This window comes from Poecilia mexicana, unplaced genomic scaffold, assembly GCF_051168715.1.
Source record: "Poecilia mexicana isolate PSO_F unplaced genomic scaffold, ASM5116871v1 scaffold_3, whole genome shotgun sequence".
Classification (NCBI taxonomy): Eukaryota; Metazoa; Chordata; class Actinopteri; order Cyprinodontiformes; family Poeciliidae; genus Poecilia; species Poecilia mexicana.
In genome coordinates this window covers 28,777,429-28,792,327 of record NW_028263372.1, presented here as the reverse complement: position 1 = coordinate 28,792,327, position 14,899 = coordinate 28,777,429, and the positions used below count along the sequence as shown (strand labels likewise).

The following is a 14,899-nucleotide window of genomic DNA, read 5'->3' as shown; positions in this document are numbered from 1 at the left end:
TCTGCTGCAAAACCCAAAGGTACTTAAGCTGTAAATCACCAGACACTGATTGAACATTCTGCTTTAAGATTTTCCCCAAGTGCACTCCATTACCATCACCATGTTTGACTGTTGACATGACATTTTTTCCTGAATACACACACCTTCCAAAATGTCACCCTTTTGTCCTGTCAATTCATGGAATATTTTCCCAAAGTCTTGGGGATCACTTTGGGCCTTTTTGTACGTTTAGGTCAAAAGTGATTTTTGGAACTCTAGCATAGAAGTTCATTGCTGCCCAACAAATGATTTAAGAGTATTTGTCACAATTTCATTTGGCAAATCCATGATAATCACATCTGTCTAGTGCTTGCAATATAGCAGGACTTAACTGGAGATATTGTGATGTTTTAATATCGTGAGACCATGTATGATGAGATTTTGTTAAATCTCTGATATTGATGGACCTCAATGACTTTATTTCTAATCTCATCTTGAATTTCTTCAAATTGGGACATGAAGACTTCCAAGAGATTTTAATTAATATTAATTAATTCTTGATTAAACAACTTGGAGGAGGTGATTACTTTTTCACCTTGTGACAGCTTGGTTGGGATGGTTTTACTCATAATAAGCTCATTCGAAGACTGATTTTGCATTTTCTCATATTATTGTCGTCTGATATCAACATTCGTTTGATGTGGTGCTGAAAATATAATAAAAAGCAAAGAAAAAATAAATGTGTTGGAGGTCAAATATGTTTTCACACCACTTTGCCCATGTCTTATTTTTGAGTATATGTTTCTCAATACATACAGATATAGCTCTCATCAAACAAACTCGCTGAACTTGGATTGCATTTTGTTTTGTCACAGGCTTCATTGTGCTCTATTACCTGCTGTATCAGAATGTTTTCATTGTTTCAGACATTTTCTAGTGAATGTGTGTGTTGTGGCTGTGCAATTAATATTTTTTTCCAATTACATTGGGTTCCAACAATTATGTGGGCAATCTAATTGAGATGAAACAATTATTGGAGATGAAACAATTATTGGACTGCAGTCTGTTTCACAGTGATGCACTTCTTTTGTCCTGTGTTATAAATCTAATACAGCAGTGCTCCCTCAGCTCACCCTCAAAGCTTAGACTAACTTAGACTTAAGCCCCTCATGCAAGGTTGGTCAAGTCATCTCAAACAATGATGGTGGTGGTGGGAACCTGGGGGGTAAATACTTTTTTTTTACGTATAGATATGTTTTTTCTTTTCTTTATACTAATCCATAACTTTATGAATTATGGAGGAAACACTCTACTGGATTTTATTTAAAGGTAATGGTCAACAGAACTAAATACAAATGCATGGCACACTTTTTATTGGTAAAGAAACACTTTGAGAACCATGTATCATTTTTCTTCACTGTTCCAGTTGCACAACTATATATAAAACCTATTAAATCTCAGTAAAATTTCAAGGAATACTTGGACAAGACACTGTAAAAAATACATTATATCCAACTGGGGCTGTAACAATAAATTAGATTAATTGTGATGAATTGATTATTGAAATAATCATCAGCTAAGCAAGTAAGTACAATTTATATATATATATATATATATATATATATATATATATATATATATATATATATATATATATATATAGCTTCACCCAGTTCAAATTCTATAAAACAAACAAAAAAAAAAGATCTCCTTTTTGGCAACTTTTGTTATTCAGTTATAAATCAGTTCAATCCAAAATATAGTAAACAGCTCTACACTGTTTTGATAAGTCGAGTAGAAAAGGATGAGCTTTTCACACATTGATGTCAGAAGTATTATTTTAGCTGCAAATGTATCCTTTGCTACAAATGATTAAGTGCTCACCCTCGCCCCCTGTGTCACTTTCTCTTTCTCCTCAGCCTACCTTCTGCTCTCTCCCCAAACCTGCAACCCCTTGGGTCATCAGCCCAGGTTTTTGTTCAGCATTCAACCTCCCAGTACCTCTTTCTCAGTCACTCCTTGCTGGTTCCTCTTGTCTTATGTCTTTATCTCCCCATTGTTTCCCTGCCGTGTTTTGTTCCTGTATTCCTCGTTTTTGTTCTGCTCTGGCTACCTGTGTCCCCTGTGGTGTTTTGTAAGTTTTTTTCATCATTTTTTTGTCATTAAACATTCTTCAGCTACAAGCTGCCTCTGCCTGTCTGCATTTGGGTCCACTTTAAAACTACACACCATGCCATATAAGAATGTTGTTATTGCAGTTTAGGCAGGACAGTTGCATTTTTTAATGTCTTTCTAATATTGTATAAAACATGTTGAAGAGGGTAAAGAAAAATTTGCAGAATGTGCCCGTTTTTTTTGCAGATTAATCATGAGAATCAAGACAGTTTCTTACTTATATAAAATCATGAGTGGCAGCCCTAGTTGACAAATTTCAAAAAGTATTTCATTTGCACTTTGAGTTACTAAAAGTTTTAGCAGCGTCAATGTTTGCAATCACAATATACAGTTTTTCATATACTCAGGTCAAGTAAAATTTCATTCACACAACTCAAAAATGGATCAACGCAAGAATACTGGCCCTAAAATTCCTGAGCTACAAAGACGGGTTCATTCACAAAAATCTTTTGACTTATCAATAACAATCAGCAACAAATAGATGAAAATATACAACTACAACTTGGCTGTAAGAAAAATAAATTGACAGCTGGCTTGGTCAGTTTGCACCCACCAGCCTCTCTTCCACCCAGCCTGAATCGTGTTCAGCTGCAGCCAGGCCCTGATGTGTGTATGGCTGTCACTCTGAACCGCTGGTCCCAGCGGGCCAGCTGTAGCACAAACACACACATACTCACTGCAGGGCTTGTGGGGTTTCCAATGTAGCTACAGCCTTCTGTGTAAGTGCTTGTACGTATGTGTGCGTGTGTGTGTGTGTGTGTGGTTTACAGTGCAGAGTGAAAGCAGCTGTCTCCGTGCCCCCCCCCTCCCCCCACACACACACCACCTCCACCCTTCTCCCTCTGTAAACACTCAACATCCGCTGTAATCACTGGCGAGCCAGCCGAGGCCCTTAGCCCTTTGCCAAACGCCAAGCTCAGTTTCAGTCCCACAAATCCAACCTTGTTCTACAGGGTGTACATCCAGCTGTGTGTTTTCCAATAGAATATAAACATGGTACATGGCCCTGCAAAAGTATTCATGCCTCTTAAACTTTGTAAAGCTTTTAAAATCACTGATTTTACTGGGATTTTATGTGATGGAATCCATTCATATATTTTCATTCATACCACTTTACAAACAGTCCATTGCAAACAATTGCATCCAGAAGCTGCCTATCTAGTAAACAGAGGGCAAATCTGTGAACGCCTCAGAGGATCATTATACTAAGTTGAAGCGCTAAGCTTGGTTATCTTATAAAACAATGTCTGCACCTACAAACCTACCCAGACATGGTTAATTCAAATGCATACCCCATCTTTAAAATTTGTATTTGTAAAACAAATTGAAAAACCTGAATCATTTCCATTCCATTAAAGCCTTTGGTTGTAACATGGCTACATTTAAAAAACTCAAGCGGTATGAATACTTTATCAATGTACCATACATGTGCTTTATATCTTTGACTTTTTGCAGTGAATTTGAAACGCCATGCCTTTTGTGGTTTCGTCTCTTGCTGGCCAGTAAGCTGCGATCTGGTGCCCTTGTTACTTGAAGAAGGAACTTCACAAATAAAATGTGTCTGTTATCTTTCAAGGAATAGTTTAGATCAAGATTATGGGTAGCAACAATAATAACTATGTCCATATTTGCTTTTTTGGAAAATTCCTTTAGGATCTCTTAGAATTTGAAATATAATAAATACATGTAGGACGGTTTAGAACTCTAATCTCACCTCTGAGATTTTCTTTTACTCCAAACTCTTTTCTATCCAGGTATTTTGTGCAAACCAAGTGTGGGTGGTTTTCTGAATTAATTCCAGTAACTTCCTAAACATTGTGCTTGTTAGCTTGTTGCTGAGTTGTTTGGCCTCTCTTTATCCATCGCTACTACTGAAACCATTCGGATCATGAGCACATTTTCAGTGAACTGCCCAGGGAACCTGAAGGTGCCTTAAGGAGAATACCTCACTCCAGTGGCTCATCTCTCTCAGCATAGATGCAACAGCATGCATGGCCTGGGTGTTAGTCACAGAGATCAATCAGGGGCCCCCTGCAAGGGCTCAGAGACCTTTATCCACAGGGACAGGGAGGGGGTGTTAGCGGGCGTGAGGGACACAGAAGATCTGAACAGACCCTCATACACTCACACACACACACACACACACACACACGCACACACACACAAACACACACACACACACACACACACACACACATATATGTACACGCACCACTTTTAAATGGCAGGTTTGGTCGTCCCACCTATGGCATGCCCTGGCTGAGACACAGACTTGATATGGAAACAGCATGCATATGTATTCAAGTGACCCCCAGCTCCATGTCCCCAAGCCCAACCTGACCAGTAACTGAGAGGTTGTCCTTTAGCTTCTGTGGAAGCTAACTACATCGCCTCTTTATTAGTTCAAGGGTACAATCTGGAATATTTTGAATTTAATATTTAATTCCCTTCATTTAATGTAAGAGCCGTCATTGCCGTTTTTATTTGATTTCAGCCACAGTGATAGCATTTGTAGCCATGAAACCAGACTGTTAAAATGAGCATTACGTTAATTTATTTATTTATTTTTTTGGAGAAGGTTCAAAATGAAGCAGCACATTTTGTTTGATTTCAGGTGCAGCTGTGGTTGTACCAACATGGTGTTGAGATAAACCAACGCAAAATTGTGTATAATTGTGAAACCAAAGGAAAATGATCTGAAATCCAGCAGGATTTGTTGAGGTCTCCCAGATAAACTGAACAAAAATTTAAAACAGAAGTTATTTTGTCGTTCCTTAACTCCTACATAAATGGCAGATTCATAGAGTACACAAGTAATAGTTGTTTATTTCAATCATTCCTGTTGTAGCACCACCACAGGCGAGAGGGGGAACATGTTTTTCAAAGGGTTTGGTCTTTTGACACAGTTCAGTATGAAAGCAAACCACACCTGCTAAAAATGCAACAAATGTTACAATTTTTATTCTCAATCAAACAGAGTTTATCAGACTATCAAGTGTGAAAACACCCTTAGGATTATATTTGTTAGATATTTTCAATGTGTGCAGAGCTGCATGGGTATTGCAGACTTTTACCAGCTTTTGTTTGGCATTAATTCAGTAGACCTTTCCATGTTCATCTTTTCTTAAGTCGTTGAAGTGGCTGCCTCTCCTTTGACCTTGGAAAATGTGGCCCCCAGCATCCTCAGGTATTCTATCCAGCACAGATCCATACATGTTGTGTAGATTATCTCTGTAGGTTTAATTAGAATGTTGGAAAAAAAACAAGAGAAGTGTTACGGCCCCCCCCTTTGTGAGGAGGAGGGGAGTAACACGACAACCATAAAAACTTGACAGAGTCCAAGTGAATGTTGTCAAAAGAAGGGATTTATTGATGACAAAAATCCCAGAAGGCTCACACAAACTGTGGGGGAGAAAGGGGCGGTTAGGTGGTGCCAAATCAAAGAAAATAATAAAACAAAACAGGGCCTATCTACCGACTGTGCTAAAGAAACAAAAGAAAACAAAAACCCTGCCTATCTAATCTAACAAAAGTTTCCACCAAAACTTTACATGGGTGGCACCCACCTGCTTACCTAGTGTATCTAACAGAAAAAACACCTACGTGATGAAATGTACAGGGTACCCCAAACTTACCTCACCCTCTAACTCCCACCACAAACCTTCACACAAAGAGGAACAAGTTATGCGTCAAGTAACAAAGACAGATCCCAGCTCTCCCCAGCTGGGCTGCTTAAATAAGGCCTCCCTGGATGCTGATTGGCCCATGGTTGATGAGAATCAATCAGGGGAGATTGACACCAGCTTTCCCTAGTACCTGTGAAGAGACAAAGGGGGAGGGGAAAGAAAAACAAACAGCCTGGCAGGCATGTAACACCCCCACCCTTATAAGTCCAAACATAAATGTTTGGAATACTCAAGGTAAAAGAAAACAAGCTCAAAAAGCACGTGACAAAGCATCTGCCAATACATTCTCAGACCCCTTTTTGTGGCAGATCTTCAGGTTGTACTCCTGAATGATCAAAGCCCACCACATAAGTCTTTGATTTTGATTGTACATCCTGGAAAGAAAGACAAGTGGGTTATGGTCTGTGAAGACAGTGACTGGTTCCACACTCAAGCCAAGGTAAGCTTCAAAATGCTGTAATGCCAAGAGTAGTGCAAGCGCTTCCTTCTCAATGGTAGAATATCTACCTTGATGAAGATTAAACTTCCTTGAGAAGTAGCTTACAGGATGCTCTATGCCGTCTTCATCCTCCTGCAGAAGGACAGCTCCTACCCCAACAGCACTGGCATCTATGTCCAGCTTAAATGGCAGACTAAAATTTGGGGCGGAAAGAACAGGAGAACATGAGAGCAATCCTTTTAGATGTTCAAAAGCATGCTGACATTCATCAGACCAAGTAAAAGGTGTAGAAGGGCTGGTCAAAGTTGTTAAAGGAGCAGCTACCGTAGAAAAGTTTTTACAAAAGCGACGGTAGAATCCTGCCATCCCCAGGAATCGACGCAGCTCCCTCCTGCTTGAAGGAACAGGAAAGTCAGAAATTACTTTGACTTTTGCATCCACAGGACACACTTTTCCTCCACCAACCTGTTGGCCCAGATAGACAATGGTACCTTTACCAAACTCGCACTTTGAAAGATTGAGGGTCAGTGAGGCAGCTGAAAGACGTTTGAAGACCTCAAGCAAAACAGAAAGATGGGTAGACCAGTCATTTGAATATACCACAATGTCATCTAGATATACCCGGCAGTTTGACACATCTCCCAGTACTCTATTTACAAGCCTTTGAAATGTAGCCGGTGCATTACATAGCCCAAAAGGCATCACTGTGTACTGAAGAAAACAGTCTGTTGTAACAAAAGCTGAGATATCAGAGGCCTGTTTGGTTAGAGGTACTTGCCAATACCCTTTCAGCATGTCAAGTTTAGTGACAAATTTTGCTGGTCCGATTTCATCAATACAGTCTTCAATGAGGGGTAGCGGTTGTGCATCAAGGACTGTGACAGCATTCACCTTACGAAAGTCTGTGCAGAACCTTGGACTTCCATCAGCCTTCATGTCTAATAGACATGGAGAACTCCATGGGCTGCAACTCTGAATGGCGAGTCCATTTTTAACAAGGTACTCCACTTCCTTTTTCATGACCTCCCTCTTTGTGGGATTGACACGGTATGCTCTCTGCTTTATAGGTGCAGGATTGGAAAGAACAATGTCATGAGACACCACATTAGTCTTGGTAGGAACATCCCCAAACAGACATTGGAAGTCTGATATGAGTTTTGTGATGTCCTCCACTTGGTCACCTGATAAATGTGACAAATAGTCAGGCAGGTTAGCCAGTATTTCACTATTACTAAGCCTTGCAACTTGTGGAGGATCTTTGCGCGTTACCATATCCTCCTCAGCTGACTTTGACACACAGGTTACAGGGGAAATGGCTTCAACCCGATTCTGGGTTGGTTGGTCGGTCTCTCTTGAATGATACAGTTTTATCATATTGACATGACAAAGCCTGGTCTTGCGGCGGCGATCAGGAGTTTGAACAATGTAGTTTGTTTCACTAAGTTTCTTTTCTACCACATATGGTCCAGAGAACTTTGTTTCCAGAGAAGAGCCAGGGATGGGCAGCAAGATCAAAACCTTATCACCAGGGTTGAACTCACGAGTGACTGCTTTCCTGTCATAATGTTGCTTCATTTTGACCTGCTTTGAAGCCAAGGCTTTCTGCGCAAGAGCGCAAGCTGCCTGAAGGCGCTCTCTCATCTTTGAAACATACTCTGGAATGCTCTTTACAGAGTGAGAGTGTGAGATTAGTTGGTCCTTAAAGACATTTAAAGGTCCCCTAACCTCATGTCCAAACACAAGTCCAGCAGGACTACAACCTAAAGTGTCCTGCACTGTTCCACGCACAGCAAACAATAGAAATGGGATACCTTCATCCCAGTCCTTCTCTGTATCCATACAGTATTTTCTCAGCATCGCTTTTAATGTCTGGTGAAACCTTTCAAGTGCACCTTGGCTTTCAGGATGGTAAGAGCTCGAGGTGACATGCTCTACACCCAACTGTTTTAGTGCCTGGGCAAAGGTTCTAGACTTAAAGTTTGTGCCCTGGTCTGTTTGGACAACTTTGGGAAGACCAAACACTGAGAAGAACTTTACCAGAGCTTTGGTAATCATGGAAGCTGTGATCCTCCGCAGGGGCACGGCTTCAGGAAACCTGGTGGAAGCACACATTATAGTCAAGATGAACTGGTTTCCACTTCTAGACTTTGGCAAAGGCCCCACACAATCTACAATCACCCTTCCAAATGGTTCACCCACAACTGGAATTGGGGACAAAGGAGCAGGAGGTATAACCTGGTTTGGCTTGCCTGCAACTTGGCAGACATGGCAAGTACGACAATAAAGTGAAACATCAGATTTGAGACCTGGCCAAAAAAAGTGTTTGAGAACTTTGTTATAAGTTTTATTTATACCCAGATGCCCCGACAGTGGGTGATCGTGTGCTAATGCTAGCACCTGCATGCGGTACCTTGTTGGCACAACCACCTGATAAATGGTACTCCAGTCCTCCAAGTTTTCACCAGCCCAGCGTCGCAACAGGAGACCATCATCAACCATATATGCCACCTTCTTCCCCTGGGCTTCCTCCTGGGTAAGAACAGAAGAATGACATTTCAACAGAGTCGTGTCCTGTTTTTGAGCAGCAATGAATTCCTCCCTGGAAGCTGGTAATTTCATCATCTCTGGACCTGGAAGAGGAAATACATTTTTAGATTTGTTGAGTTCAGTCTCTGATCCAGCTGATTGAGTCTGCTCTGTAGCAAGAAAAGAGTCAGACAAATCAAGACTGTATTTCTTTGACTGGGCCCGTGTAACCACACAAGCAGGGAAAACGTCAGGCATTGGTTCAAAGACCACACTTGTGTCAGGTGTGTCCAACACCTCAGGCACAGGTAATACTTTTCCACCTGCCAAGTCATTCCCTAGAATAAGATCAATCCCCTTTATGGGCAAGGTGGGAAGAACAGCAACCCTGCAAAAACCACTCACAAGAGATGAGTTAAGGTGGATATTATGCAGTGGTGCAGATACAAAAGTCATTCCAATACCTTGAACAACCACTTTGGAGTGACAAGATGACATGACGGGCAAAGATAAAATACCCTCCCGAATGATTGTCTGGGAACCACCTGTGTCCCTCAGGATTTTGACTTGTCGGCCATCCTTTGGATCCCCTGTTAAAGAAACAAGACCCTGGGTAACAAAAAGGTATGAAACAGGGATCTAGTTCATTCTCATTTTTAGCAGTTTGGTTGCTGGAGTGCGACACATTTTTAAGCAACCCAACACCTTTTGTCTGTGTTGCCAAAGCCTTGCTCTTTAATGAAAGGCAGTCAGCAATAACATGGCCTTTTTTATGACAGTAAAAGCACTCCCTTACCTCACGTGGAGAAAGAGATTGCTGCTTAGCCTTAGCTTCTGGCTGAGTGGGGTCAGGTTTTTGTTGACGAATGTTCAAAACTTTATCTGCACGAGGTACAGACACAAATACATTCTTATGGGTCAACATAAACTCATCAGCGACAATGGCTGCTTTAGACAAAGAGGCCACCTTTTGCTCATTCAAGAAAACCACCAGTCTTTCAGGCAATGTGTTCTTGAAGTCTTCCAACAGAATTAGTTGGCGAAGGGATTCAAAGTCACCTTTAACCTCACTTGCAGCACACCATTTATCAAAAAGTAGTCCCTTCTCACGTGCAAACTCCACATAGGTCTGGCCACTAGACCTCTTATGGTTCCTGAATTTTTGCCTGTAAGCTTCAGGTACAAGTTCATAAGCACGCAAGATTGACTTTTTCAGTACCTCATACTTCATGCCCTCTTCTGTTGACAGTGATGAAACAACCTCCTGTGCTTTACCCATGAGCTTGCACTGCAATAGAACAGCCCACATCTCCTTTGGCCACTCCAGTGCCACAGCAATCCTCTCAAATGCATTGAAGTAAGAATCCACTTCCGACTCCCTAAACGCAGGCACCAAAGCAATATTCTTGCTGACATCAAACTTGTTTTTGTCTGACACCACCTGTGGAGAATCAGAGTACACAGCTGAACGAGGAGGCGAGTTGCCACGTGAAAGTCTCATAGCTTCTACCTCAAGCTGTTTCAGCTTAATCGCTTTTTCAGCTTCAATTTCCAACTTGCGCATTTCAAGTTTGAAATCAAACTCAGCTTTTCTTACCACCTCCCTCTCCTGTGCCTCCAGCTGTAGGCGAGCCAGCCGAACCTTGAGTCTGACATTACCACTGGAGCCACTGAGTTCTGGTGACACTGGATCAAACCGTGGTAAAGTCGCAGGGGGCACCTGTGGCTCTCCCAACCCCCTTGGTGGCGTTGTCATTACAGCAACTCCTTCATCTTTCGAAGGAGGGAGTCCTAAATCAACAGAAGGATCACAAACATCTATATCCATTTTACTTGGGTCCACCAGGACTTTAATCTCAACCAGCTTTTGAACAACAATGTTCTTAATTTCAGCTTTTGAAAAGTGTTTTTTCACTGAAACGTCAAAATGCTCAGCCAGACATAACAAGTCGTCCTTACGACACAGTTCCAGCTGTTCATGGCTAGGAGCCTGTACAAAGTCCTCTAAGCTGAAGCTCATTTCTAAACAGACACAAGGATCTCTCAAATTATTATGGATGTCTACAGCTCAGGGAAAATAGAGATCCCGGACGAGCCCCCACTTATGTTACGGCCCCCCCCTTTGTGAGGAGGAGGGGAGTAACACGACAACCATAAAAACTTGACAGAGTCCAAGTGAATGTTGTCAAAAGAAGGGATTTATTGATGACAAAAATCCCAGAAGGCTCACACAAACTGTGGGGGAGAAAGGGGCGGTTAGGTGGTGCCAAATCAAAGAAAATAATAAAACAAAACAGGGCCTATCTACCGACTGTGCTAAAGAAACAAAAGAAAACAAAAACCCTGCCTATCTAATCTAACAAAAGTTTCCACCAAAACTTTACATGGGTGGCACCCACCTGCTTACCTAGTGTATCTAACAGAAAAAACACCTACGTGATGAAATGTACAGGGTACCCCAAACTTACCTCACCCTCTAACTCCCACCACAAACCTTCACACAAAGAGGAACAAGTTATGCGTCAAGTAACAAAGACAGATCCCAGCTCTCCCCAGCTGGGCTGCTTAAATAAGGCCTCCCTGGATGCTGATTGGCCCATGGTTGATGAGAATCAATCAGGGGAGATTGACACCAGCTTTCCCTAGTACCTGTGAAGAGACAAAGGGGGAGGGGAAAGAAAAACAAACAGCCTGGCAGGCATGTAACAAGAAGGAAGAGAGAGAAGGTACAAGTGTGTGGTGTTTTGGGAACTACTCTAATTGTCTTTGTCAACCTCCCGCCGTGGTGTCAGGTTTCATATCGGCTCTCTGCGGCAGTACCGAGAAGCAGTAGGGCCTCGGCAGGATGGAGCTGGCTGATGGTTTGTGCCCACTCTCCAAGATGCCTGAATTCACTCTTGGACCCTGTAAACCTGCATACACAACATCACAGCAGCACAAGCGCACACACCAACCTACAGCAGCGGCACAGACGTAAACGACCACTGAGTTGAGCCAGTGAGTGGCGGGAGGCCACCCTGTGTGTGTTCTGTAGGTCTTTGTTCTCTCTGTCAAAGACACTCAGGAAATCTGCTGCTAGCTTTGGGCCAGTCCTGTAAACACAACATGTCACTGCTCTGCTAATTCAGGCCAGAATCACAATCCTTACTTGCCAAGTCTAGTGATCGCAGGGGGATTTTTCATGGTGTCAAATCACAAGGAAAATATACAGACAGGAAATGTTTCTGACGTCCCAACCTGCAAGTAAAACGACCACGGCACGAATTCCGTATGTTTGTTTTTTCCTGTCTCTGCTAAAATGAAATACCATCTAAACATTGCAAACATTACAACTGGAATGATCAGCGCATAAAGAAAATGCATAAGGAGGTGTTGCAGAGCAGTGTGTAAATAGAGCGTGTTGACTGTTGTTTATTGCCAATCCTCAGGAGCATCCTTACCCTGCAAACTCCTCCCGAACACTCTTCATCTCCCTGCCTTTCTAAGTGTTGACACTAATAGACCCTGGAATGAGAAGCCTGTGCCATTATGACCAAAGTATATCCTTGTTTAAAAAAAAAAGGAAAGAAAAACTAATGCATAATTTCTCCCAGGCAAATAATATTCATGAGAAAAAAACGGATCCCTGAGATATTTTTTTCAAGGAGTAAATGTTAATAATGTTGTGACATGAATACTGATGGGGAAAGAGGATTTTAATGTTGAATATATGGTTTTTCACGCGTCAATACAGCCTCTAACAACTATTAGTAATGTGAAGATATGGCATTGTTATGCCGTTCTTACCAGAGAGAGAAGTTACTTTACTGCTCTGTGTGTATTTGGTTGGGTAAAACGTCTGCTGTCTCCCATAAATAGAGAATTCTCTACCTTATTTTGGTTTTCACAAGTTCTAAACATCCACAAGTTTCTCAAGGAGATGCATTTTGATTCCAACTTTACAACACTTCATGGCTTATATCAACCTTGTTGTAGCTTTGTTTGATGGTGTGTTTCTTGCCACTCTTTCATGTCTGTAAAATAAATGACTAATATTTGTCACTTACTTCTGAAGTACCTGAATTTATCCAACTTATCTAGCTCCCTGGCCTACCTTGTGTGTTTCTTGGTCCTTTAACAAACCTTTCAGGCTTTCACAGCTAGATTTATACTGAGATTTAATTACACATTGGGAGACTGTCTGCTAACATGGGGTTTTATTTAGGGGAATAATAGTAAAATGGGCTGAATATAATAGGCATGCCAAAGTGTGCTAATCGTTGTTGGTAAAACAAAACAAAACAAAACAAACAAACATTCATAACTTTTATTCCCCAATTACACTCTACTTTTTGTTTGTCTTAAATCCCAGTAAATGAAATACACTGAAGTCTGAGGTAGTAGTGGGACAAAAAAGTCTAAATTGTATAAATGCTTTTGCAGAGCACTTTGCATTTTTCTGAAGCATTTTTGTAACTCATACCTTTTGTTTTAAGTTGGTCAGATCAGAGCATGTAAATGTTGGTTATTTGAAATCCAATTTTCAAAACTGGAAAGGTAAGAGAACATCCCATTCAAGTAAGAAGGACGTGTTGAGCTTCCTTGGTCAGAATATATCTTCACATGAATAAGCTACTCACCTGTACATATTTTGCAGTCAAAGTAATTATTTAAGGGTCGCAAACACTGGAGCTGTGGCAAACGGCGCTGGATGACGACCCTTGTTTTTTTTTGCCACCACATGGTTGGAGGTGGGGGGCAAAAAAAAATCCCTAATCCTCACTGTTAGAGAACAACATCAAAGGAGGACATCCTGGAGTCACCAAAGCCCCATAACAGAATGATTTTTAAGGGTTTTGTATACATTGTTGGGGGTGTCCGTATCAGAGGAGGGCGCTGTATTACCAGCTTAAATCCTGTAATTCTCTTAGTATTTAGCCTATTTCAGTGTCTTTTTGGTTTTGATTTGATGTTTTTACGTATACATCTGTAAATAACAAACGCCTAAAGTTAGTTTTAATCTCAAATTTTTCCAGAGACGATGATGACATCAATGATGTGGCCTCCATGGCCGGGGTGAATCTGAATGAGGAGAGCGCCAGAATACTTGCAACCAATTCTGAGCTGGTGGGAACGCAGATCCGGTCGTGTAAAGACGAGGCCTTTCTCCATCCGGGTTTGCTACATCGACGTATCCTGGAAACTGGTGAGATCTGTTCACATCATCCATCATGCAACACAAGACTGAAGTGGTCAAATTTTGATCTGCAGTTTTAGTGAATCATTTGACCTGGAAATAAAGCCAATTTTAAGAACTTTATAAAATAAGAAGATAAGAAGACCTAAGAATAACACCGAAAAGTCAGAATTGGATCTCATAACATGAATTTGCACAGTTGGCATTTATATCTTTAAAATAAATAACAGGAGTCTCCTGATGTAAATTCTAGACAAATTAAATGTTTATTTCAGCTCCGAAATTTTCTAAATGCTTCAAACATTTCCAAATCCAGAAAGTTTGTAATAAAAGTTGGATACTGCAAAGGGGATCAAACTGAGGAAATTGGCTGAAACACATTCAAGCCTTCCTCTTGCTAACAGTCTTACTCTCTTTTTCTGCAGCCTAAATAAACTGCAGATATGTAATTTAAACATTTCATTTTGAGTACCTCTGTGATGCTGAAAATAGCTAATTGTGTTTTTTCTTCCCTTGGTATGAGGATCCACTCTGAACAGTGTTTAAGGAAAAGATGCTGGTAGCTGCTAGCATAGTATGTTCACTGAATGGAAAAAAAAAGATTTGAAAAAGACGTGACTGTCAAATCACTGATAAGGGTTGGTCAAGATGGAATTCATCCAGGTTGATTTATCGGAGCAACTCCAAATTCTTATAAATCAAAGATTTCTGTTGGTTTTCCTAACATCCTGATAAATATTCAAAACCTGTCTTTAGCCATTTTTTTTTCATGAGACAGATTGTATTTAGAGTGTCATGACTAAAGACAGTGATGATTTTGACTCCCGTAGCTGATGCTGAATATTCTCTTGTTTGTACTTGGTTTGAATTTGCTGCACCTAACAATTCTTTCACCTCCTTTAATCAATTCTTCAGTGG

The 14,899-nt window shown here is 41.0% G+C and overlaps 1 protein-coding gene across 2 annotated transcripts in view; it reads left to right on the top strand.

The window, feature by feature from the left end:
* LOC106909672 (transcription initiation factor TFIID subunit 4) overlaps window positions 1-14,899 on the top strand; it is a 103,208-nt gene that overhangs the window by 25,022 nt on the left and 63,287 nt on the right. For both annotated transcript variants that reach the window (XM_088004400.1, XM_088004399.1), the window contains one exon: window positions 13,821-13,990. In XM_088004400.1, the coding sequence (XP_087860526.1) occupies window positions 13,821-13,990 (170 nt within the window). The remainder of the gene's footprint in view (window positions 1-13,820; window positions 13,991-14,899) is intronic.